The following is a 25,491-nucleotide window of genomic DNA, read 5'->3' on the forward strand; positions in this document are numbered from 1 at the left end:
CTAGAACTTTCCACTTTTAAATGAATAAAAACTGTGGCCCGTAAGGTACTAGGACTCTCTAAACGTGATCCTGTGTTGCCTGCTCTAGGACACTGCATTGGCTACCTATTTAGTAATGCATTGTGTTAAATTCTGTATGCTTTTTTCGCTTCAAAAAGATCACTATCACCCTCAACTACTCAGTACTCATCTTGTTTTAAATGGTGCTGCGCTCTTCAATCGCCAAAATCTAGTTAAGTGTCTCACACAAGTCCTTAAAATGAAGCCTCTGATTTAGTGGCAGAGCATTCTGCTTCTGCTGACAGTAAACTAAAGTATATTCCCTGGTCATAAGCCATATACGCAGTCTTCTGAAGTTTAGAAAGGTGTCTTAGTATCGCTGTGTTAGAAGTATGCTTAATAAAGGAAAACAATTAAATGACTTCCACTTTTATCGTTTCTGCTCATTGAGTACAAGTTGTTCTTTGCAACCTCTTCAATCAAAGCCTGCTACTAACCTAGGCTAACTTTGTCCCTGTATGCTTCGTAACAGTGTTCCCAAAGCGAGTTGATGAAGAAACTTGATTGCTGTACTTGAACATAGGCACCTTTATGTTGAGGAAGATCATGGTAGTGAATCTAGAGGCAAAGGAGAAATATGCATGCTTCATCCTCCTTTTGCCTCAAAACTTTAGTGCATACTTGCTAGTATTCGTCAACATGTGGTGATGTAGTATTGCTCTTTTTGCTACGGTGAGTCTAGCAGAAATAAATGTGTTTCTTTATCCGACAGATATTGGCATCGATCTCTCAACCCTCGCAAGCTGATTGAAGTGAAATTTTCCCATCTAAGCAGGAACATGACGATGCAGCGTACAATGAAACTTTACCGACTGCCGGAGGTCTGACACTAGCAGAGGCAGCAATTGCCTACACATAACATTTCAGGCAGAGGGTCTGTGTGAGATAAGTGATAAAAGGAATAAGGAAATGAAGGGTTAAGAGAAGAGAATGCTAAATGAGAATAGAATGAGTGGCAGACGATAACGAAGTATCAGGAAGGCAGTAATTCTGGATAAGGATGTCTGGGACAGGACAAAGAGTGGAGGGCTTCAAAAAAAGGACAATAAAAAGAATCCCAGATTCCAGAAATGTAAAGGGCATGCAGATTCACGAGAGCTGTTCATGACCATACAAATGCTGGAAGCATGCTGCAAATCTGCACATAACATGACCGAGGCTTAGGGCCAGATGGCGGGGGAGGAGGTGCTTGGCCTGTCTGATTGGCCTTTGTAAGAAAAGATGAGTGGGAATTGGACAAAACGAGGTGGGAGCAGAGATTTAAAAAGGGCCATGAGCTTTTGATTAATCTCTGAGAATTAACAAGAGTGTAGCAGGATGTTTTGACTCTGAGAAGAGGGTGGCAAGACTAGATGAATGGTGGTAAGGGTTCTAAGAGAACGTCAATCATTGCCACAAAAGTGGGAAATAAACTGAATCTAGTAATATTGAAGGGGTTTTAGTGGGGGTATTGGAGAAACTTGAGTAACCTGGCATGGGGAGAACAACAAGCAGAAAAGTGGAGGAAGGCATACGAATATGAATATAGTGTTACTTTTCCAGAGCTAAGTCATTCCCTTCAATGATTTATAGTGAAGCAAAAGAAACTGAAACAATTTGAATCACTTTCTGCAAAGGGTAACATAACCACAACATGATGTAAAAGAAGGGGTTATGGAGAAGGAAGGAGAGTTAAACAACCCCCCCCCCCCGCCCCAATTTCTAATAGGAGATCTGAGAGTTGTGGGAGGATACGGAGGGCTGAGACAATCTGAGTAATTCCTTGTACCATCAAGTATAGAGAAGTAAGAGTGTCCCCTTCATGGGTTTTTTGTCATTTTCTGAATGGCATGGAACATATATTTCTTTTAATTTTTCTCGCTCTATCCATTCTGTCCCCACCTCGCTTGTAGGTTCCGAAGACCGCAGGTTTGTGCACAATGGAGATGAGACACCTTCCTGCTGTGCACAAGCTGCTGACTGAGTACTTGAAGCTCTTCCATCTGACTCCAGTTATGACGCAGGAGGAGGTGCACCACTGGTTTTTCCCTCAAGAGAACATCATAGACACATTTGTTGTAGAGGTGAGATTTAATTGCTGTCATTATTACAACGAAGACATGTTGAAGATTGAGAACATGTGGGACCTGCAGTCCTGGCAGTCCACTTGTAGTACCAACATGAGCCTGTGAGGCTGACTTAAAATATCTAGTATAGACTTGCGACTGCCATGCTGGCAGAGGACTCATTATTAACCTGCATCTCTGGTTTGTGGGAGAGGGCATGCTTAGGATGTCCATTTAGTCTTCTAATGCTACCCCTTGGTAAACCGTTCCTCTGTGTGAAGTCTTTGTGGAAGACATCAGATGATGGCCTCCAGTTCAGGACAAATCTGAAAACGCACCTCTTCTCTCAGTAACCAAACTTGTTACTTCCCTCACAAATCCACTCTCCTCATTTTTGACTCCTCTCGTTTACCCCGCTCCCCTGACTTTTTTCTCCCACCAGATTTCTTTACCCTCTGTCCTTGCATGTTGGCATTTCAAATTGGACTATTGTTGATTACTTTAGTTAAGTGCAACAGTAGTTATTACAACAGTAATACACTAGTAATTAACCTTACTCTCCTATTTTAAAGACGTCTGATTTGCTCACTGTAAAGAGCACATACCCCCGATTTGGTTACAGAAGCGCTGAATAAAAGTGCATGTACAGGGAGTGCAGAATTATTAGGCAAATGAGTATTTTGACCACATCATCCTCTTTATGCATGTTGTCTTACTCCAAGCTGTGAAGGCTCGAAAGCCTACTACCAATTAAACATATTAGGTGATGTGCATCTCTGTAATGAGAAGGGGTGTGGTCTAATGACATCAACACCCTATATCAGGTGTGCATAATTATTAGGCAACTTCCTTTCCTTTGGCAAAATGGGTCAAAAGAAGGACTTGACAGGCTCAGAAAAGTCAAAAATAGTGAGATATCTTGCAGAGGGATGCAGCACTCTTAAAATTGCAAAGCTTCTGAAGCGTGATCATCGAACAATCAAGCGTTTCATTCAAAATAGTCAACAGGGTCGCAAGAAGCGTGTGGAAAAACCAAGGCGCAAAATAACTGCCCATGAACTGAGAAAAGTCAAGCGTGCAGCTGCCACGATGCCACTTGCCACCAGTTTGGCCATATTTCAGAGCTGCAACATCACTGGAGTGCCCAAAAGCACAAGGTGTGCAATACTCAGAGACATGGCCAAGGTAAGAAAGGCTGAAAGACGACCACCACTGAACAAGACACACAAGCTGAAACGTCAAGACTGGGCCAAGAAATATCTCAAGACTGATTTTTCTAAGGTTTTATGGACTGATGAAATGAGAGTGAGTCTTGATGGATGGGCCCGTGGCTGGATTGGTAAAGGGCAGAGAGCTCCAGTCCGACTCAGACGCCAGCAAGGTGGAGGTGGAGTACTGGTTTGGGCTGGTATCATCAAAGATGAGCTTGTGGGGCCTTTTCGGGTTGAGGATGGAGTCCAGCTCAACTCCCAGTCCTACTGCCAGTTCCTGGAAGACACCTTCTTCAAGCAGTGGTACAGGAAGAAGTCTGCATCCTTCAAGAAAAACATGATTTTCATGCAGGACAATGCTCCATCACACACGTCCAAGTACTCCACAGCGTGGCTGGCAAGAAAGGGTATAAAAGAAGGAAATCTAATGACATGGCCTCCTTGTTCACCTGATCTGAACCCCATTGAGAACCTGTGGTCCATCATCAAATGTGAGATTTACAAGGAGGGAAAACAGTACACCTCTCTGAACAGTGTCTGGGAGGCTGTGGTTGCTGCTGCACGCAATGTTGATGGTGAACAGATCAAAACACTGACCGAATCCATGGATGGCAGGCTTTTGAGTGTCCTTGCAAAGAAAGGTGGCTATATTGGTCACTGATTTGTTTTTGTTTTGTTTTTGAATGTCAGAAATGTATATTTGTGAATGTTGAAATGTTATATTGGTTTCATTGGTAATGATAAATAATTGAAATGGGTATATATTTTTTTTTGTTAAGTTGCCTAATAATTATGCACAGTAATAGTCACCTGCACACACAGATATCCCCCTAACATAGCTAAAACTAAAAACAAACTGAAAACTACTTCCAAAAATATTCAGCTTTGATATTAATGAGTTTTTTGGGTTCATTGAGAACATGGTTGTTGTTCAATAATAAAATTAATCCTCAAAAATACAACTTGCCTAATAATTCTGCACTCCCTGTATGTACATCATATCACTCTAAAGAAACTTAAAATAAATATTTTGTGCCTGTACAGTCATTTGCTGCTGGCACATTGCACATGGTTCCTACTTGGGTCGACTGTGCTGTAGTTCCTTCTTCAGCTTACAGTTTTGGCACAGTATTTGATGCCTAAGTGGGCCAACCGTATTGACACAGGGAATGTGAAAAAAGAGCTCTCTTTAAAAAAGGTACTGATGTGCACACAAGTCTGTATAAATGTACCTAATCTTCATTCCGCCCTGGCCCTTGTTGATGACACCTCACAGGGTTAGCCTCCATGAAGAGTGCAGTGCAGAGACATGGATTTTGCTTAATTCTCTGATACTAGCCGTTATGATGGATACTTTTATCTGCAGATTCCTCACCTGTAGAATAGCCCCAGGTGCCATACTTCATCTGAAGAATTTCAGCAAGTGCTCATATGTCCTGGCAGGTGGCGTCATACCATCCCCATGTAGTTTTCAAACTACCACGAACGTGACAGAATAGAGTTGTATACAAGTGTCACTCCTGCATGCAGACTTCACTTCCTTTCTACTCGCGCTTTCGAATACAAATTCAGTGCTCTGCTCCCAGCTTTTGTTTGTTGATTTAAAAATTTGCAGACCGAATGTTAGGGAATCATGTCCCCACTAAAAACCCCAGGCTTCAAACTGTACAGACACTGAAGGAAGCCGATACCAGTCATGGAACCACACAAGGTGTGACTTTGGTACCTGGATTAAAGTCATGCCTGAAAGTATGCAACAAATATTGTCTCATGCGCTCAAAGGCAATCCAAAACTGTAGACGAAGTACCACATCGCAAACCATAAGGAGAGGTTGTAGTTGAAGCACAGGTCTTGTTTTCACTCAAGTCGTCGACTTAGTCTCAATTCCAGTCACCGGGCTGTTAGTGTGAACCATCCACTTCTTGCTCGAAGTTTTCAAGTAAGTCAAAGTCCAAACCAAAATATAAATATGAAGCAGGACTTGACTCATTCTCCCGTTCTAGCTCAAAAGGGAAGGTATGAGCATATCAAGATAAACATTGCTGTATGAAGTTGGCTCTGTATGTGCTATTTCAAAGTAAGGAATAGCATGCACAGAGTCCAAGGGTTCCCCTTAGAGGTAAAATAGTGGTAAAAAGAGATAATACTAATGCTCTATTTTGTGGTAGTGTGGTCGAGCAGTAGGCTTATCCAAGGAGTAGTGTTAAGCATTTGTTGTACATACACATAGACAATAAATGAGGTACACACACTCAGAGACAAATCCAGCCAATAGGTTTTGTATAGAAAAATATCTTTTCTTAGTTTATTTTAAGAACCACAGGTTCAAATTCTACATGTAATATCTCATTCGAAAGGTATTGCAGGTAAGTACTTTAGGAACTTCAAATCATCAAAATTGCATGTATACTTTTCAAGTTATTCACAAATAGCTGTTTTAAAAGTGGACACTTAGTGCAATTTTCACAGTTCCTATGGGAGGTAAGTATTTGTTAGGTTAACCAGGTAAGTAAGACACTTACAGGGCTTAGTTCTTGGTCCAAGGTAGCCCACCGTTGGGGGTTCAGAGCAACCCCAAAGTCACCACACCAGCAGCTCAGTGCCGGTCAGGTGCAGAGTTCAAAGTGGTGCCCAAAACACATAGGCTAGAATGGAGAGAAGGGGGTGCCCCGGTTCCGGTCTGCTTGCAGGTAAGTACCCGCGTCTTCGGAGGGCAGACCAGGGGGGTTTTGTAGGGCACCGGGGGGGACACAAGCCCACACAGAAATTTCACCCTCAGCGGCGCGGGGGCGGCCGGGTGCAGTGTAGAAACAAGCGTCTGGTTCGCAATGTTAGTCTATGAGAGATCTCGGGATCTCTTCAGCGCTGCAGGCAGGCAAGGGGGGGGTTCCTCGGGGAAACCTCCACTTGGGCAAGGGAGAGGGACTCCTGGGGGTCACTTCTCCAGTGAAAGTCCGGTCCTTCAGGTCCTGGGGGCTGCGGGTGCAGGGTCTCTCCCAGGTGTCGGGATTTTGGATTCAAAGAGTCGCGGTCAGGGGAAGCCTCGGGATTCCCTCTGCAGGCGGCGCTGTGGGGGCTCAGGGGGGACAGGTTTTGGTACTCACAGTATCAGAGTAGTCCTGGGGTCCCTCCTGAGGTGTTGGATCGCCACCAGCCGAGTCGGGGTCGCCGGGTGCAGTGTTGCAAGTCTCACGCTTCTTGCGGGGAGCTTGCAGGGTTCTTTAAAGCTGCTGGAAACAAAGTTGCAGCTTTTCTTGGAGCAGGTCCGCTGTCCTCGGGAGTTTCTTGTCTTTTCGAAGCAGGGGCAGTCCTCAGAGGATGTCGAGGTCGCTGGTCCCTTTGGAAGGCGTCGCTGGAGCAGGATCTTTGGAAGGCAGGAGACAGGCCGGTGAGTTTCTGGAGCCAAGGCAGTTGTCGTCTTCTGGTCTTCCGCTGCAGGGGTTTTCAGCTGGGCAGTCCTTCTTCTTGTAGTTGCAGGAATCTAATTTTCTAGGGTTCAGGGTAGCCCTTAAATACTAAATTTAAGGGCGTGTTTAGGTCTGGGGGGTTAGTAGCCAATGGCTACTAGCCCTGAGGGTGCGTACACCCTCTTTGTGCCTCCTCCCAAGGGGAGGGGGTCACAATCCTAGCCCTATTGGGGGAATCCTCCATCTGCAAGATGGAGGATTTCTAAAAGTCAGAGTCACCTCAGCTCAGGACACCTTAGGGGCTGTCCTGACTGGCCAGTGACTCCTCCTTGTTTTTCTCATTATTTTCTCCGGCCTTGCCGCCAAAAGTGGGGCCTGGCCGGAGGGGGCGGGCAACTCCACTAGCTGGAGTGTCCTGCTGGGTTGGCACAAAGGAGGTGAGCCTTTGAGGCTCACCGCCAGGTGTGACAATTCCTGCCTGGGGGAGGTGTTAGCATCTCCACCCAGTGCAGGCTTTGTTACTGGCCTCAGAGTGACAAAGGCACTCTCCCCATGGGGCCAGCAACATGTCTCGGTTCGTGGCAGGCTGCTAAAACTAGTCAGCCTACACAGATAGTTGGTTAAGTTTCAGGGGGCACCTCTAAGGTGCCCTCTGTGGTGTATTTTACAATCAAATGTACACTGGCATCAGTGTGCATTTATTGTGCTGAGAAGTTTGATACCAAACTTCCCAGTTTTCAGTGTAGCCATTATGGTGCTGTGGAGTTCGTGTAAAACAGACTCCCAGACCATATACTCTTATGGCTACCCTGCACTTACAATGTCTAAGGTTTTGCTTAGACACTGTAGGGGCACAGTGCTCATGCACTGGTACCCTCACCTATGGTATAGTGCACCCTGCCTTAGGGCTGTAAGGCCTGCTAGAGGGGTGTCTTATCTATACTGCATAGGCAGTGAGAGGCTGGCATGGCACCCTGAGGGGAGTGCCATGTCGACTTACTCATTTTGTTCTCACTAGCACACACAGGCTTGTAAGCAGTGTGGCTGTGCTGAGTGAGGGGTCTCTAGGGTGGCATAATGCATGCTGCAGCCCTTAGAGACCTTCCCTGGCATCAGGGCCCTTGGTACCAGAGGTACCAGTTACAAGGGACTTATCTGGATGCCAGGGTGTGCCAATTGTGGGATCAATGGTACATTTTAGGTGAAAGAACACTGGTGCTGGGGCCTGGTTAGCAGGGTCCCAGCACACTTCTCAGTCAAGTCAGCATCAGTATCAGGCAAAAAGTGGGGGGTAACTGCAACAGGGAGCCATTTCTTTACAATTGCCCTCTCTCAAAGTTCCTGGCTTTAGAACAAATTCCTCAGTTGGCCCAGATGTGCCTCGAGTTCCCCAGGCCATCCTTGACCCAACAGCGGATAGCAGCTTTCCAGGAGGCCAGGCTGGAATTCTGGGCCCCTCAACCACTCTGTTCAGGCCCCATGGAGCAATGGGCCTCCAGTCAGGTTGCTGCTGGTGGGCCCTCTCTGAACAATGTCTATTCTCTTGGGACCTGCTACCAGGATTGTTCTTTCTCCAGTACAGACTTGCACGCTAGTTCCTGAAACCATTGGCATCAATATAGACTCCACCTCCCGACCACTGATCCTCTTTGTTGCATCCTATCCTTGATGTACTTTCTGTATGTCATCCATGCAAACTTGGATACTACTGATTAGATTAGCAGGGCTGTTGGCACTAGTGTTGTGCTCTGAAGACATGATTAGATGAGTTTGACAGGATTTTCTGGATGTGCAGATGTCCCTGGAAGATTTGACTGTTGAGTGGTTCGAACTGTTTAGGGGGAAACAACAGGCATCTGAGCCACATCTTGCACTTTGGGATTACTGATGGTAGCAGGCTGTTTCCCCATCAATTCAATTAATTCAGAAGCTATTTGTAAGGAAATGGCTCCCTGTTGCAGTTACCCCCCACTTTTTGCTTGATACTGATGCTGACTTGACTGAGAAGTGTGCTGGGACCCTGCTAACTAGGCCCCAGCACCAGTGTTCTTTCACCTAAAATGTACCATTGTTTCCACAATTGGCACACCCCTGGCACACAGATAAGTCCCTTGTAAAAGGTACCAGTAGTACCAAGGGCCCTGTGACCAGGAAAGGTCCCCAAGGGCTGCAACATATGTTGTGCCACCATCAGGGACCCCTCACTTAACACATGCACACTGCCTTTTTCTCCCCACCAACACACACAATCTGCAATGGCAAAGTCGACATGGCATCCCCCTCAGGATGCCATGCACACAAAATGCTGCCTGTGGCATAGGTAAGTCACCCCTCTAGCAGGCCGTACAGCCCTAAGGCAGGGTGCACTATACCACAGTTGAGGGCATAGCTGCATGAGCAATATGCCCATACAGTGTTTAAGTCTATTCTTAGACATTGTAAGTACAGTTGTGGCCATATTAAGTATATGGTCTGGGAGTTTGTCAAAAACGAACTCCACAGCTCCATAATGGCTACACTGAATACTGGGAAGTTTGGTATCAAACTTCTCAGAATAATAAACCCACACTGATGCCAGTGTTGGATTTATTAAAAAATGCACACAGAGGGCATCTTAGAGATGCCCCCTGTATTTTACCCTTTTGTTCTGTGCAGGACTGACTGGTCTGTGCCAGCCTGCTGCTGAGAGACGAGTTTCTAACCCCATGCGGTGAGAGCCTTTGTGCTCTCTGAGGACAAACAAAAGCCTGCTCTGGATGGAGGTGCTTCACACCTCCCCCCTGCAGGAACTGTAGCACCTAGCAGTGAGCCTCAAAGGCTCAGGCTTCGTGTTACAATGCCCCAGGGCACTCCAGCTAGTGGAGATGCCCGCCCCCTGGACACAGCCCCCACTTTTGGCGGCAAGTCCAGGGGAGATAATGAGAAAAACAAGGAGGAGTCACTGGCCAGTCAGGACAGCCCCTAAGGTGTCCTGAGCTGAGGTGACCCCTTCCTTTAGAAATCCTCCATCTTGATTTTGGAGGATTCCCCCAATAGGATTAGGTATGTCCCCCCCCCCCCCTCCCCTCAGGGAGGAGGCACAAAGAGGGTGTAGCCACCTTCAAGGACAGTAGCCATTGGCTACTGCCTTCCCAGACCTAAACACACCCCTAAATTCAGTATTTAGGGGCACCCCAGAACCTAGGAAACTAGATTCCTGCAACCTGAAGACGAAGAAGGACTGCTGACCTGAAGCCCTGCAGAGAAGACGGAGACACCAACTGCTTTGGCCCCAGCCCTACTGGCCTGTCTCCCCACTTCGAGAAAAACTGCAACAGCGACGCATCCCCCAGGGTCCAGCGACCTCTGAAGCCTCAGAGGACTACTGTAGGAAGTTGGCTCTGTATGCACTATTTCAAAGTAAGGAATAGTATGCACAGAGTCCAAGGGTTCCCCTTAGAGGTAAGATAGTGGCAAAAAGAGATAATACTAATGCTCTATTTTGTGGTAGTGTGGTCGAGCAGTAGGCTTATCAAAGGAGTAGTGTAGGAAGTTGGCTCTGTATGTGCTATTTCAAAGTAAGGAATAGCATGCACAGAGTCCAAGGGTTCCCCTTAGAGGTAAGATAGTGGCAAAAAGAGATAATACTAATGCTCTATTTTGTGGTAGTGTGGTCGAGCAGTAGGCTTATCAAAGGAGTAGTGTAGGAAGTTGGCTCTGTATGTGCTATTTCAAAGTAAGGAATAGCATGCACAGAGTCCAAGGGTTCCCCTTAGAGGTAAGATAGTGGCAAAAAGAGATAATACTAATGCTCTATTTTGTGGTAGTGTGGTCGAGCAGTAGGCTTATCAAAGGACTACTGTAGGAAGTTGGCTCTGTATGCACTATTTCAAAGTAAGGAATAGTATGCACAGAGTCCAAGGGTTCCCCTTAGAGGTAAGATAGTGGCAAAAAGAGATAATACTAATGCTCTATTTTGTGGTAGTGTGGTCGAGCAGTAGGCTTATCAAAGGAGTAGTGTAGGAAGTTGGCTCTGTATGTGCTATTTCAAAGTAAGGAATAGCATGCACAGAGTCCAAGGGTTCCCCTTAGAGGTAAGATAGTGGCAAAAAGAGATAATACTAATGCTCTATTTTGTGGTAGGGTGGTCGAGCAGTAGGCTTATCAAAGGAGTAGTGTTAAGCATTTGTTGTACATACACACAAGCAATAAATGAGGAACACACACTCAGACAAATCCAGCCAATAGGTTTTTGTATAGAAAAATATATTTTCTTAGTTTATTTTAAGAACCACAGGTTCAAATTCTACATGTAATATCTCATTTGAAAGGTATTGCAGGTAAGTACTTTAGGAACTTTGAATCATTACATTAGCATGTATACTTTTTACATAAAACGCAATAAGCTGTTTTAAAAGTGGACACTTAGTGCAATTTTCAGTTCCTGGGGGAGGTAAAGTAATGTTAGTTTTAACAGGTAAGTAAGTCACTTACAGGTTTCAGTTTTTGGTCCAAGGTAGCCCACCGTTGGGGGTTCAGAGCAACCCCAAAGTTATCACACCAGCAGCTCAGGGCCGGTCAGGTGCAAAGGTCAAAGAGGTGCCCAAAACAAATAGGCTATAATGGAGAGAAGGGGGTGCCCCGGTTCCAGTCTGCCAGCAGGTAAGTACCCGCGTCTTCGCAGGGCAGACCAGGGGGGTTTTGTAGGGCACCGGGGGGGACACAAGTCAGCACAAAAAGTACACCCTCAGCAGCGCGGGGGCGGCCGGGTGCAGTGTGCAAACACGCGTCGGGTTTTCAATGGTTTCCTATGAGAGATCAAGGGATCTCTTCAGCGTTGCAGGCAGGCAAGGGGGGGCTCCTCGGGGTAGCCACCACCTGGGCAAGGGAGAGGGCCTCCTGGGGGTCACTCCTGCACAGGAGTTCCGTTCCTTTAGGTGCTGGGGGCTGCGGGGGCACGGTCTTTTCCAGCCGTCGGGAAATGGAGTTCAGGCAGTCGCGGTCAGGGGGAGCCTCGGGATTCCCTCTGCAGACGTTGCTGTGGGGGCTCAGGGGGGACAACTTTGGTTACTCACAGTCTTGGAGTCGCCGGAGGGTCCTCCCTGAGGTGTTGGTTCTCCACCAGTCGAGTCGGGGTCGCCGGGTGCAGTGTTGCAAGTCTCACGCTTCTTGCGGGGAGTTGCAGGGGTCTTTAAATCTGCTACTTGAAACAAAGTTGCAGTTCTTTTGGAGCAGGGCCGCTGTCCTCGGGAGTTTCTTGTCTTTCTCGAAGCAGGGCAGTCCTTGGAGGATTCAGAGGTCACTGGTCCCTTGGAAAGCGTCGCTGGAGCAGGTTTCTTTGGAAGGCAGGGGACAGGTCGGTGAGTCTGGGGCCGAAGCAGTTGGTGTCTTCTGTTCTTCCTCTGCAGGGGTTTTTCAGCTCAGCAGTCCTCTTCTTCTTGTAGTTTCAGGAATCTAAATTCTTAGGTTCAGGGGAGCCCTTAAATACTAAATTTAAGGGCGTGTTTAGGTCTGGGGGGTTAGTAGCCAATGGCTACTAGCCCTGAGGGTGGGTACACCCTCTTTGTGCCTCCTCCCAAGGGGAGGGGGTCACATCCCTATTCCTATTGGGGGAAATCCTCCTTCTACAAGATGGAGGATTTCTAAAAGTCAGAGTCACCTCAGTTCAGGACACCTTAGGGGCTGTCCTGACTGGCCAGTGACTCCTCCTTGTTTTTCTCATTATCTCTCCTGGACTTGCCGCCAAAAGAGGGGGCTGTGTCCAGGGGGCGGGCATCTCCACTAGCTGGAGTGCCCTGGGGCATAGTAACACGAAGCCTGAGCCTTTGAGGCTCACTGCTAGGTGTTACAGTTCCTGCAGGGGGGAGGTGTGAAGCACCTCCACCCAGAGCAGGCTTTTGTTTCTGTCCTCAGAGAGCACAAAGGCCCTCACCACATGGGGTCAGAAACTCGTCTCTCAGCAGCAGGCTGGCACAGACCAGTCAGTCCTGCACTGAACAATTGGGTAAAATACAGGGGGCATCTCTAAGATGCCCTCTGTGTGCATTTTTTAATAAATCCAACACTGGCATCAGTGTGGGTTTATTATTCTGAGAAGTTTGATACCAAACTTCCCAGTATTCAGTGTAGCCATTATGGAGCTGTGGAGTTCGTTTTTGACAGACTCCCAGACCATATACTCTTATGGCTACCCTGCACTTACAATGTCTAAGGTTTTGCTTAGACACTGTAGGGGCATAGTACTCATGCACCTGTGGTATAGTGCACCCTGCCTTAGGGCTGTAAGGCCTGCTAGAGGGGTGACTTACCTATGCCACAGGCAGTGTGAGGTTGGCATGGCACCCTGAGGGGAGTGCCATGTCGACTTAGTCATTTTCTCCCCACCAGCACACACAAGCTGGCAAGCAGTGTGTCTGTGCTGAGTGAGGGGTCCCTAGGGTGGCATAGGACATGCTGCAGCCCTTGGAGACCTTCTCTGGCATCAGGGCCCTTGGTACCAGGGGTACCAGTTACAAGGGACTTACCTGGGTGCCAGGGTTGTGGCAATTGTGGAGACAACGGTACATTTTAGGTGAAAGAACACTGGTGCTGGGGCCTGGTTAGCAGGGTCCCAGCACACTTCTCAGTCAAGTCAGCATCAGTATCAGGCAAAAAGTGGGGGGTAACTGCAACAGGGAGCCATTTCTTTACACAAGCCCCAGCCCACAGGTCAGGAGACTCCGCCAAAGCTGGGAGAGTCTTCCTAGTCTGTCAGGCGAGGAAGAGTAGAGGAAATAGGCTGGTTTGTTGCAGGGCCTACTCTGCCTTGCATCCTCCTGTTCAGGTCATTCCCTCTGGGGAACTGACCCACTTCCACAGTGATAGGACCTAGTCTGAATTGCCTCTTGTCTGTGCTTTTTATGTCTTCACCCCTTCTCTCTATTTTGGGGTTAGAGGTATCCACCTCTGCTAATCTTATCTTAGCCAGGGTCACCCCTAGCTTTCCCAAAGAGGTTACCCAGAGCTTGAGTAACCCCACCATGACCAACGGGGTCAGGGGGCCTAACCTGCTATTTGGCATGGGGTCAGACCACCATGCCAAGGATAGTGCAGCCATAAAGGCTAACACCCAGCAGAGGCCACTGACAGCTGTCAGTGCCCAGAACCACACCTTTAGCTCTTCACCTACAAGGGAAGGGGCTAAGTTACAGGTTTCTTTGGGTTCAGGGTGCCTGTCTGCTGTATTAGAGTGGGGGGTTACCACATCTTGTAGTAAACACCCTTCTTCCACTCTTTCTTCTGTTAACTGAGGAGCCACCCACTCAGGTTTAACAGTTGCCTGACTAGCCAGGACTTCTTGTGGGTCAGGTTGGACGTTACCAGTGCCACTTTTGGAGTTCTCCCCTACTGGAGCAGAATCTCCTTGGCTTGCTGGAACCTTGGCTAAAGGTTGTCCACCCTTCCTACACTGTTTTCTTTTCTTTTTCTTCTGGGGCCTACTTGCAGTTACTGCAGAGGCAGCACCTCCAGAATCCTTGGAAGAGGACTGGCACTGGACCAGTTCCTCTCTTGGGCTCTGACTAACCTCTCGGTAGTCATTTCCAAGGAGACAATCAAGGGGGAGGTCTGTACTGACTACCACCCTTCTCCAGCTAAAAGTCCCACCCAATTCTATGGGCACAAAAGCCACAGGCCTATCAGTGACCCTGTCTGGGCTAACTCTTACTCTGGCAGTCTCACCTGGGATGTACTGGTTAGAGAACACCAGCCTGTCATGCACAATCGTGTGACTGGCACAAGTGTCTCTCAGGGCAGTGGCTGGGATTCCATTCACCAGTAGGTGGTGGAAGGGTCTACTTCCCTCTGGAATCTCCAACTCACCTGTTGGGCCCTTTTTCCAGTTGAAGGCTATGAAGACCTCCTTATCTGAGGAGTCATCCCCAATGGCTACACTGGTTACCCCTGGGATTTTGCTAGGGGTTTTATTTTTTTGGGAAAAGAAGTGTCCTTGGTGTGGTGCCCTGTCTGTCTACAGTTTTGGCATCATGCCTTAGTGGCATCCCAGTTCTTACCCTGGTACCCACCTTTGTTTTGGGTTGTGTCTCGGGGCCCACCCACCTGGTCTGGTTTTTGGGGGCCTACAGAGGACTCTTTTTCTTTATCTCTAGTGTCACCCACTTTCTCCTGGGGAGGCTTTGTAACCCCTTTCTTTTGGTCACCCCCAGTGGAAGTTTTGGTTACCCTAGTCTTGACCCAGTGGTCTGCCTTCTTTCCCAATTCTTGGGGAGAAATTGGACCTAGGTCTACCAGATACTGATGCAACTTTTCATTGAAGCAGTTACTTAAAATGTGTTCTTTCATAAACAAATTATAAAGCCCAACATAGTCATGCACTTCATTTCCAGTTACCCAACCATCCAGTGTTTTCACTGAGTAGTCTACAAAATCAACCCAGGTCTGGCTCGATGATTTTTGAGCCCCCCTGAACCTAATCCTGTACTCCTCAGTGGAGAATCCAAAGCCCTCAATCAGGGTAGCCTTCATGAGGTCATAAGATTCTGCATCTTTTCCAGAGAGTGTGAGGAGCCTATCCCTACACTTTCCAGTGAACATTTCCCAAAGGAGAGCACCCCAGTGAGATCTGTTTACTTTTCTGGTTGCACAAGCCCTCTCAAAAGCTGTGAACCATTTGGTGATGTCATCACCATCTTCATATTTAGTTACAATCCCTTTTGGGATTTTCAACATGTCAGGAGAATCTCTGACCCTATTTATGTTGCTGCCACCATGGATGGGACCAAAACCCATCTCTTGTCTTTCCCTTTCTATGGCTAGGAGCTGTCTCTCCAAAGCCAATCTTTTGGCCATCCTGGCTAACAGGAGGTCATCTTCACTGAGGCTCTCCTCAGTGATTACAGAGGTGCTGGACCCTCCTGTGAGGGAAGCAGCATCTCTGACTATTATTTTTGGAGACAGGGCTTGAGGGGCCCTGATCTCCCTAATTAGGACTGGAAGGGGGGGAATTCTCCTCCAAGTCACTAACATCATCCTCTGGGAGGTCATCCTCAGAGGGGTTGGCTTTTTCAAACTCTGCCAGCAGCTCCTGGAGCTGCTGTTTGGAGGGTCTTAAGCCAACTGGGATTTTCTTTATTTTGCAGAGAGACCTTAGCTCCCTCATCTTAAGATGGAGGTAAGGTGTGAGGTCGAGTTCCATCACATTCTCTTCTGCACCAGACATTATGTTTCTAAAAGTTGGAATACTTTTTAAGAATCTAAAACTATTTCTAGAACCTAATTCAAACTTTCACAAAACTTTTAAACTCTAAAAGAAATGCTAACAGGGACTAACACAGGGCCCTAGCAGGACTTTTAAAAATTTAGAAAAATAGCACAAATTTCAAAAATCAGTTTCTAATGACACTTTTTGGAATTTAGTTGTGTGATCAGGTATTGGCTGAGTAGTCCAGCAAATGCAAAGTCTTGTACCCCACCGCTGATCCACGAATGTAGGAAGTTGGCTCTGTATGCACTATTTCAAAGTAAGGAATAGTATGCACAGAGTCCAAGGGTTCCCCTTAGAGGTAAGATAGTGGCAAAAAGATAATTCTAATGCTCTATTTTGTGGTAGTGTGGTCGAGCAGTAGGCTTATCAAAGGAGTAGTGTTAAGCATTTGTTGTACATACACAAGCAATAAATGAGGAACACACACTCAGACAATTCCAGGCCAATAGGTTTTTGTATAGAAAAATATATTTTCTTAGTTTATTTTAAGAACCACAGGTTCAAGATTTCCAAGTAATACTTCAAATGAAAGGTATTTCACTCAGGTATCTTAGGAACTTTGAATTAACACAATATCATGTACAGTTGTGACGAAAATGGCAATAAGCTATTTTAAAACTAGACACTTAGTGCAATTTTCAACAGTTCCTGGGGGGAAGTAAATATTGGTTAGTTTTGCAGGTAAGTAAAACACCTACAGGGTTCAAAGTTGGGTCCAAAGTAGCCCACCGTCGGGGGTTCAGGGCAACCCCAAAGTTACCACACCAGCAGCTCAGGGCCGGTCAGGTGCAGAGGTCAAAATGGTGCCCAAAACGCATATGCTTCAATGGAGAAGGGGGTGCCCCGGTTCCAGTCTGGCAGCAGGTGAGTACCCGCGACTTCGGAAGGAAGACCAGGGGGGTTTTGTAGGGCACTGGGGGGGGACACAAGTTAGCACAGAGAGTACACCCTCAGCAGCACGGGGGTGGCCGGGTGCAGTGTGCAAACACGCGTCGGGTTTCCAGTGGAAATCAATGGGAAACCAAGGGGTCTCTTCAGCGAAGCAGGCAGGCAAGGGGGGTGCTCCTCGGGGTAGCCACCACCTGGGCAAGGGAGAGGGCCACCTGGGGGTCACTCCTGCACTGGAGTTCGGATCCTTCAGGTCCTGGGGGCTGCGGGTGCAGAGTCTTTACCAGGCGTCGGGATCTGAGGAGCAGGCAGTCGTGGTCAGGGGGAGCCTCGGGATTCCCTCTGCAGGCGTCGCTGTGGGGGATCAGGGGGGGCAACTCTGGCTACTCACGGTCTCGCAGTCGCCGGGGAGTCCTCCCTGAAGTGTTTGTTCTCCACAAGTCGAGCCGGGGGCGTCGGATGCAGAGTAGCAAGTCTCACGCTTCCGGCGGGAAAAACAAGTTGTTTCAAAGTTGCTGCTTTGTTTCAAAGTTGCTGCTTTGTTTCAAAGTTGCTGCTTTGTTTCAAAGTTGCAGTCTTTGGTGAACAGGGCCGCTGTCCTCGGGAGTTTCTTGGTCCTTCTAGAGCAGGGTAGTTGTAAAGAAATGGCTCCCTGTTGCAGTTACCCCCCACTTTTTGCCTGGCACCAGTGTTCTTTCACCTAAAATGTACCGTTGTCTCCACAATTGGCACAACCCTGGCACCCAGGTAAGACCCTTGTAACTGGTACCCCTGGTACCAAGGGCCCTGATGCCAGGGAAGGTCCCCAAGGGCTGCAGCATGTCTTATGCCACCCTAGGGACCCCTCACTCAGCACAGACACACTGCTTGCCAGATTGTGTGTGCTGGTGGGGAGAAAATGACTAAGTCAACATGGCACTCCCCTCAGGGTGCCATGCCAACCTCACACTGCCTGTGGCATAGGTAAGTCACCCCTCTAGCAGGCCTTACAGCCCTAAGGCAGGGTGCACTATACCACAGGTGAGGGCATAGGTGCATGAGCATCAGATAAATGGGCCTTACAGGTTATTCAAAGGGGATGCACCCTACCCTTCATTTCCTCCCAACACCGTCTTCTTCACGTGCCGGAATTAATTTCAGAAAATCATTTGACAATCCTGATGCACAAGGTAAATGTTCTAATCTCTAGTTGAATGGGTACCAAACTCTGAGAAACGCAAGTGCTGCTATTCACACTATTTCCTTGCCCTGAAAAAAGGACTTGGGCCTCAAACCTATTTTTTGACCTCTGCTCGTTGAATGACTTTGAGAGGGAAAAAATTCAAAAGGTCTACGCTGACTCAGACCCTCACTCCTACCTAGGACCAGGATTCATCTCTCAAAATACCAATCCAACAGTCCCATAGGTGTTTCTGTGTCACTGTGGGCCAGGAACGCTTTCAGTTTACTATACTTCCCATCAGCTGTACCTCTACCCCTCTTGTGTTCACAAAAGTAATGGCATAGGTCTCTGCTCATGTTTGGAGGTCAGAAATACGCGTACTCATGTACCTCGAAGACAAGCTGCTGAAGAGAAACTTGCTGCAGTTAACTGAGCTGTTGACATTGTTGGGCTTCATTATCAAGTAGATGAAGTTCCACCTGTGTACCACACAGACTTCAGTTGATTAGATCCTTCCTGGACACTGGTATTCAAGCCCTTTACTCCACTGAAGAGAGTCTTGGACTTTCAGAGTATAAATCATGATGTCCTAGATCTTGGCCTCCTGCATCCTCCTCGTCCACTATGCTGGGCACTGTGGGCTCAGCATCAGAGCTGCCTCTGACTCATTCAGGTCTTAAGGTAGACTGCTTGGGTTCTGCAGTGGGGGTCTGATGTCGTTCTCAACCACAGGAAGAAGCTGTCCTTTCCCCACCCAGAGACGGATACATCACTGCTGGGTTGAGGGGAGATTGGAGGATGGGGAGGGGCCTCAGTGGAGATCAGAGATCTCTGGTAATGGGCCTGTTCCAAATCAAACGTCTGGTCCTAAAGTCCTTCCTGCCAACCATCAAAGCCCTCATGGATAACACTAATGCCATGTGATACTGCGTCATGCAGAATGGAGTTCGGTCCTGGGCCATGTGCCATGAGGCTCTGCACTTCTGGAGGTGGATGAAACAATAGAACATCTTCCTGGTTACCAACCACCTGGCAGCGTCACAGTGAATGAACTGAACAGGCCGCAAGTAAGGACTGGGCAGCCAGACCGGGAGAACCCACAGTGCGGCTCGACCCTTGAGATTCTCAAGCACGAAGGGATAGCGTTGGCCCACTTCTCCTTGGGCTGTGGGATATGTCAGTGGTGTCTTTTGGCAATAGGGTCTGGTGCAGGGGGTGCTCTCGGTTGGAGGGGGCCTGCAGAAAAATGCTGCTGGAGGCATCGGGGAGTCCACTGTTGGCAAACCACCCTGGCACCATTGGCCGACTTCAGCTCTGGCGAAGGGGCACAGGTGCAGTGGTGCTGCCCGGTGTTGGGTTTTGCCAGTTCAGAGTCCTCCTGAGTCTTCTTTGGTTCATGGAAGCAGCTCTGCTACTCCACGTGAGATCCTAGTTACTTATTGAAGTGCTGGCAGTCCTCCCAGGCTTTTGGAGGCAGAACAGCTGTAGGACGAGTTGTCTGTGGCGCAATTGTCTGGGACAGTAGGCAGTCCAGTGGGGTTGGGGCCAAGTCAGATGCTGCTCCTCACTTCTTGCTTTTCGTGGCTCTTTGGGACCTTCTTCTATAGTCCGGCAAATCTGAGGTCCTGGTATTGTGCGGTCACCTAAATACTCAATTTAGGGGGGTTAAGGGGAGTGAAAGGTAGTCACCAATGGGCTAATTACCCCTACGGTCACTACGCCCTCTAGATTACCACTTCTTTTTCGGAAGTGGGCATCACCCTTCCCCAGAATCCCCAATTCCACCACACACAAGATGGTAGAATTCCTAAGGCTGTGATAATTTCAGGCTGGTTACCCTAGAGGCGTGTCCAGCCTGCAAATGCAACACACCTCCTGCATAGCTAATTTTTCTGCCTGTCCAGGTGCCAAATGGGTCCTGAGGCAGGGGGTGGCATCTCTGTTCTGAGGGAAGCCAGGTTTGCATACCAAGGGCAGTGGGCTTCTTTGAAGCTCCCTTGCCTTGGAAGGCAGATTTGCAGGTCATCCTTTTGGGAGGGGTGTGTTAACACCCCTGCTACAGCAGGCTTTGTTCCTGACTGCCCGAGAGCAAAGGTTCTCACCCTTAGAGGAGGCAGGGAGGGAGTGTGGTTGGGGGGGGGGGGGGGGGGGGGGGGGGGGAGAGAGACTCAGAAACTCCTCTGTTGGTGGCAGACTGGTGGAAACTAGTCAGTCAGCCCACTAGCTGTTGGCAGGTTTTCAGAGGTAGGGAGAAGAAAGAAATCAAGTCAGGAAAACAACATATGCTCTCCAAAAAGTTTTAACTTTGTGTATCAGTGAAATAAGTGCTAGGCACCCATTAGTTTCATGTTATCAAGAAGGGTGGCAAGGTGTGTTGGGTGGACGGGGGTACTGCTGTTCTTGAAAACCTGTCCACAGAGAGATCACCCAATCCATTAACACCCTTTGCATCCTCCCAAGACCCTTGGTGCCCAGGGGAGCTATAAGAGTATGTAGCCCAAGGTTTTAAGGAACTCTGCGGACAGTGGGGTTGGTGCAAAATACTTATGAAGGCAATTTGTACTCCCTGCACCAGACCATGCTGTGTGCTACAAATCTCCAATTTATCATGCCAAAACCTGCAACTTCTGAAATGGAGTATGGGGCTGAACCAAGATAGCCACTCCACAAGAGTTCAGCGTGAAACCAGTGTGAAACTTGTGTGAACCCAGCTCGAGCTACAAAACAAAAATAGTCAGCCGCAAGATGGGTTTCCTGGAGCATATGCACATCAGGGGTGGTGCGTCGTGATTAAGGACTGCCCCTTTCTTAATCTTGTCCAGGACTCTGTTTACATTCCAGGTGAGAAGTCTAAGCCTACCCCCTGGTCACTGGGAGAGTCCCTTGGATTAATCAGAGGGGCGGGGAGGGAGCAATAGGTGGATTAGCAGCACAGGGGAATGATGTTGTAATACATACCCTGGGGTCTGCATCTGGGGAATGGAAAGCTGCTGGACATTGTGCAGGAAAACTGGCGCAATAGTTGAAAAACTGGAAGTATCTATAATGGTAGGGACAATTCCTAACCAAGCAATGAAATGATCAACCAATCCCTACCCTCCAATTGTCTCCCTAACCGTCCCTGAAAACAACTCATCAACAAAAACATGGAGTTATCAGAGCTGGAAAATCCAATCAAGAAAAGAAAGCAGCAGTCCGCAGTTTGTGTCTGGAAGACTGGATGGACAAATTTTCTGTGTATTATGGTTTGTCAGACACAGTTACTTTGATCTTTCGTGCTAGACGATGGCTGGAAGGGCCTGACCCCTGTGGCCACTGCCAGGTGGTGTCTATGCTTGTTTTGGCTCCGGTGTGGCATCTACAACAAGACTGGGGGAGTGGGACAGTTGCTCTACTCTGTGTTGCGTTTCCTTCAGTCTGGGTGCTCTTCAATCCAGTGCCATGCACTTTCCCTGCATAAAGGGCTTTGTACAGCAACATATATTGAATTTGCATGGCTCTTAGTTTTTTTTTGCCGCTAAGTAAGGAGCGGCGTTGTTGCTGTACTTGCAGCGTGCAGTTCTCCAATATCCTGATCTTCATATGAGGGACTGTCTGGTTTACGAGATGCCCAGAGGATCACATCCATACCTGTAAAGAATATGGGGTATTATTGACCATGGTAGAGCATCTGGCAGCAGTCGAGGGGGCAGGGACCTGTGGGACCTATCAACCAGGAAACATGGAGACAGTTCTTCAGCCAGGACCCAGGACTGTAGTCCTTGTGCAATGAATTGTGTGTGAAATGTTATTGCGGTGGGAGCACCCCTTAGTGTCTTCTGCCCAGCTCTCAACTGTGCGAACAGTCTTCTGGAGGCGCAAAATGTTTTCCTGGAGTCCTCAGATGGTGTCATCTGTTTCGGAAAATGTGACCCTCTACTTCTGTGACCCTGTTCATTGTGTTTCCCAGGTCCAAGTGAAAAGTCAGTGCTGAGTTTTCAGATTTTTTTTTTTCCCCTCCAGTGTTGTTCTGAACTGCTGAATCACCAGGAGTATTGCCCCTGTGTAGTCTGAGGGCGGCTCCACAAGTTGGCTGTGGTTGGGTCCACGTCAGGGCCTCAAGTTGGATGCATGAACGTGTCTCTGTGCCTTGATTGGTTTGTGACAGCTGCTTGTCTTTCCCTACGTCTAGGGGAACTGTTGTATTTGCAGCAAATGCATGTGTTACCTAGGGGAGGGGGGGGGGGCGATTGTTTATCTGCAGGACTGCTCAGGGGGAATGCAGGACTCACAAGGGCAGCCAGGGCAGTTGGAGCACAGTAGCGCTATATGCTGTGAACCTTCCACTCTACTCTCACTGCCACCGGCAGGGCCAGGCAGAAGCCAGACGGCCCCTGCTACCTCCATCATTCCCCACCAATCCCCCTTTCTCCCCCCACCCCCCTCGCCCCACCAATCTCCTCCTGCCCAGGCTGATTATAGTTCCTGTGAAAATTCTTTACCAGATACTCACTTTGAGTCTGCACGTTTGGTCCCAATGCCATACGAGGGTCCGAGTACAATTGATCAGAGGCCCCCAGGTGTCTCAGCTGCAGCCTCTGCAAATCTAGTTCCTATACCGCCTCAATGTATCTGCCTTGGAGCGCTCCAATACCGCGAGTACAGCTTATAGATCACTGTCCTCCAGGAATCTGTCAGGGCAGAAGGCCCTCTAGAGCCAGCAGTCAGAGTGTTGCTCCTTTGTCGGAGTCCTGATGGGCAGTGGTGCTCGCACCTGTGTTCTCCACTGGGCTCTCCCGGGCCATACCGATTTTCTTGGGTGGGCCACTCCCTGGATCCATGGGGGCCAAGCCTGGCCACCAAGACTGGGCAAGCACTGAAAAGAGGTGCTACCGGTATCGCATCAACAGCGCTGAACAGCGGCAGTAGATCTGTAGATTACGAACTGATGAGTGGTGGGACGGCTGACAGAGATTTGTACATTGCGGCCACGATCTTCGGGGGTCAGGCCAGGGCTGTTTGTTCTTGCAGTCTGCAAGACTGCAAATTATACATTTGCATATGCTCACAAAGCTGTACTGTGGAAGTCCGGTCCAGTGAGAAATCGCTTTGCTTGCTTGGACCTGTAGGGCCTTTTGATTTGAGTCCCATCTCAGGCTCCTCCACTTTTGGGCTGTACTGCTTTGATATCTGTTCTAAAAGTGAGGCATTTTCAGTTAGAGGTACCCATCAGAAGACCAAGTTACTTAGTTTTGGGAACATGTTTTCTGGTGGATACTCTGTCTAACCACAGATTCATCACTGCTCGCCCCCCGCACCATTCTGTGGAGTTGGCTTTTTAACATCTTTACTTTAAAATGTTCTGAGTTAGATCTTTAGGCAATAGTGGTTCACATTGGTATGATTACAAAAACAGTTATTTGAATAAAAGGACTAAATAGTCTTGTTCATTCTATCAAAATGCTTATAAAAAGAGAGACATCAAGCCACCTTTGATAGAAGAGAAAATAGCAATTTATCTGTATTGTTCATTTATTGTTATTGATGTTTTGCAAAAACCATTACAATAACAAAGAAACACTCTGTGCATGTGCCCCCACTGTCGGAAGCCCAAATTCAAGGTGACCACAATCCACAAACGAGTGAAGGCTTTTATCACAGTTGCAGACAACTAGTAAGGATAACAAAATGTTCCACACTAAAATAAAGTAAAACAGACACATTTCCTGTGTGTCTGTTACACATGTTAATGACGTTTTGATCCTTAATTGGATATTAGGGTCTCATCAGGACTAAAAAGATGAGGGGTGTAAGAAGTCTAGGTGACCCTTATATAGGTTTACAGGGGTTAAAATAATAATCCGAAATGCTCTTTTTTTTGTAGTGTGGGCGAGCAGTTTAGGCTTATCCGAAGGTAATGCTAAGCATTTGTTGAACATAGTGTCAATAAATGAGACACGCACTCGAGAAGTAACTCAAGACCAATGTTTAGAAAAATATTGATACTTTTATCAAATGGTTCAACAACCGAAAACTTCAAAAGAAGGTAAGTACTGTTGAAGTGAATCAAGTTTTGCTAGTAACATGGTCACTCGTGCTTTTACGCAGTAAAGACTTTTACAGCAGGGGGGGGGGTCCTTGTCAGTTCTCAGGTGTCCCCTTTATATTGTACATTGTGGGTACAAGGTCACTAGAAAAAACAGCAGTTCGGTTTTACCTGCCCTGAGACGTCCAGGTCAGAGGTGCTGTATGGGTCGGGTGCCTTGCACACTGCATTGTTGATGGGTGGGGGGGCCAGGAAACAGGCTGCAAAGGGGGACTTGAGGACAAGTTGGGGGGGGGCCCTCAACAGGGGGAGCAGGCGGTGGAAGTCCTTGGGAGCAGGGGTACACTATAGTTTGTCGTGGACTCTGGCTGGGGAGCTCGGGCAGCAGGTTTTAGTAGTGGGGTGCTCCTGCACCAAAGGTGCCCGCGGTTCTTGGTTGGACCTTCAAGAAGGAGAAAAAACAGGGCAGCTGGTGCACTCTCTGTGTTGGTCTCTCCGGTGTTGATGTCCCTCGAAGGCTGGTCTCTGGTTGGAGCGTTTGAGTCCGGATTGGGCTCAAACAAGCGTTGGTTGCTGCAAGGGGGGCAGTACCCTGGCTATCGGTGCAGAATGGCTCTGGTGAGTCCTGGTGTCTTCACTTGGGGAGAGACGTATCTGATCTCCTGGAGCACAGTGACCTCTTCCTAGGCAGCTGCTGCATCAGTAAGCCTGGTGATCAGCAGAACAGTGAGCCGGACTTTGCGGTTGGTGGCTGCTGGGAAGTGGCTCCTCCACTTCAAGGAAGATGCTGCCAGTTTGGTGAAGTGCTGGAGTCCTTACAAGGCTTTTGGAGTATGCACAGCTACAGGACGAGTCAGGTTTTTGTGATTGTCGGGACAGGAGCAGGTATGCAGGTAAGGTTTTGCACCAGTGTCTACCAGAAGTCCGAATTTCTTGCTTCTTTGGGTCTTCTTTGTCCTCTTCTTTCTTCAATTAATCAAATGTATCCTTCTAGTGTCAGGGGGCCACCTAACTACTCAATTTAAGGGCATTTAAGGTGGCGTATTGTAGTAGCCAATGGACTACTCACCCTTGGAGTGACTACACCCCCTTTATGACCACTTCTTGCCTGGAGTGGGCATAACCCTGTCCCATCTTTCCTAATTCCACCAAAAGCAAGATGGTGGACCCCTTGATTCGTGGACCTTATCAGGCTGCCCACCTTAGGGTTGTGACCAGCCTAGTAGTGCAGCATGCATACATGCATAACTGCTTTCCTGCCAGTCCTGTTGCAAAACGGGGCCTCAGGGCAGGGGGTGACATATTAAAGGCGGCAGGGACTTTGAGGTCCCTGGCCTTGGTATGCATATTTACTAGCCATCCTGCTGGAGGAGGTGTGAACGCCTTCCTCTGGAGCAGGCATGGTTCTGGTCTCTGAGAGGGCAGGCTCTCACCTCCAGGGGGCCAGAAAC

The 25,491-nt window shown here is 48.2% G+C and overlaps 1 protein-coding gene across 1 annotated transcript in view; it reads left to right on the plus strand.

Annotated features, from left to right (window-relative positions):
- NMT1 (N-myristoyltransferase 1) overlaps window positions 1-25,491 on the plus strand; it is a 104,817-nt gene that overhangs the window by 68,660 nt on the left and 10,666 nt on the right. Inside the window, exons 8-9 of the mRNA XM_069237950.1 lie at window positions 773-881; window positions 1,953-2,123. Of these exons, the coding sequence (XP_069094051.1) occupies window positions 773-881; window positions 1,953-2,123 (280 nt within the window). The remainder of the gene's footprint in view (window positions 1-772; window positions 882-1,952; window positions 2,124-25,491) is intronic.

The sequence above is a fragment of the Pleurodeles waltl genome, chromosome 6 (genome assembly GCF_031143425.1).
Source record: "Pleurodeles waltl isolate 20211129_DDA chromosome 6, aPleWal1.hap1.20221129, whole genome shotgun sequence".
NCBI classification, from domain to species: domain Eukaryota; kingdom Metazoa; phylum Chordata; class Amphibia; order Caudata; family Salamandridae; genus Pleurodeles; species Pleurodeles waltl.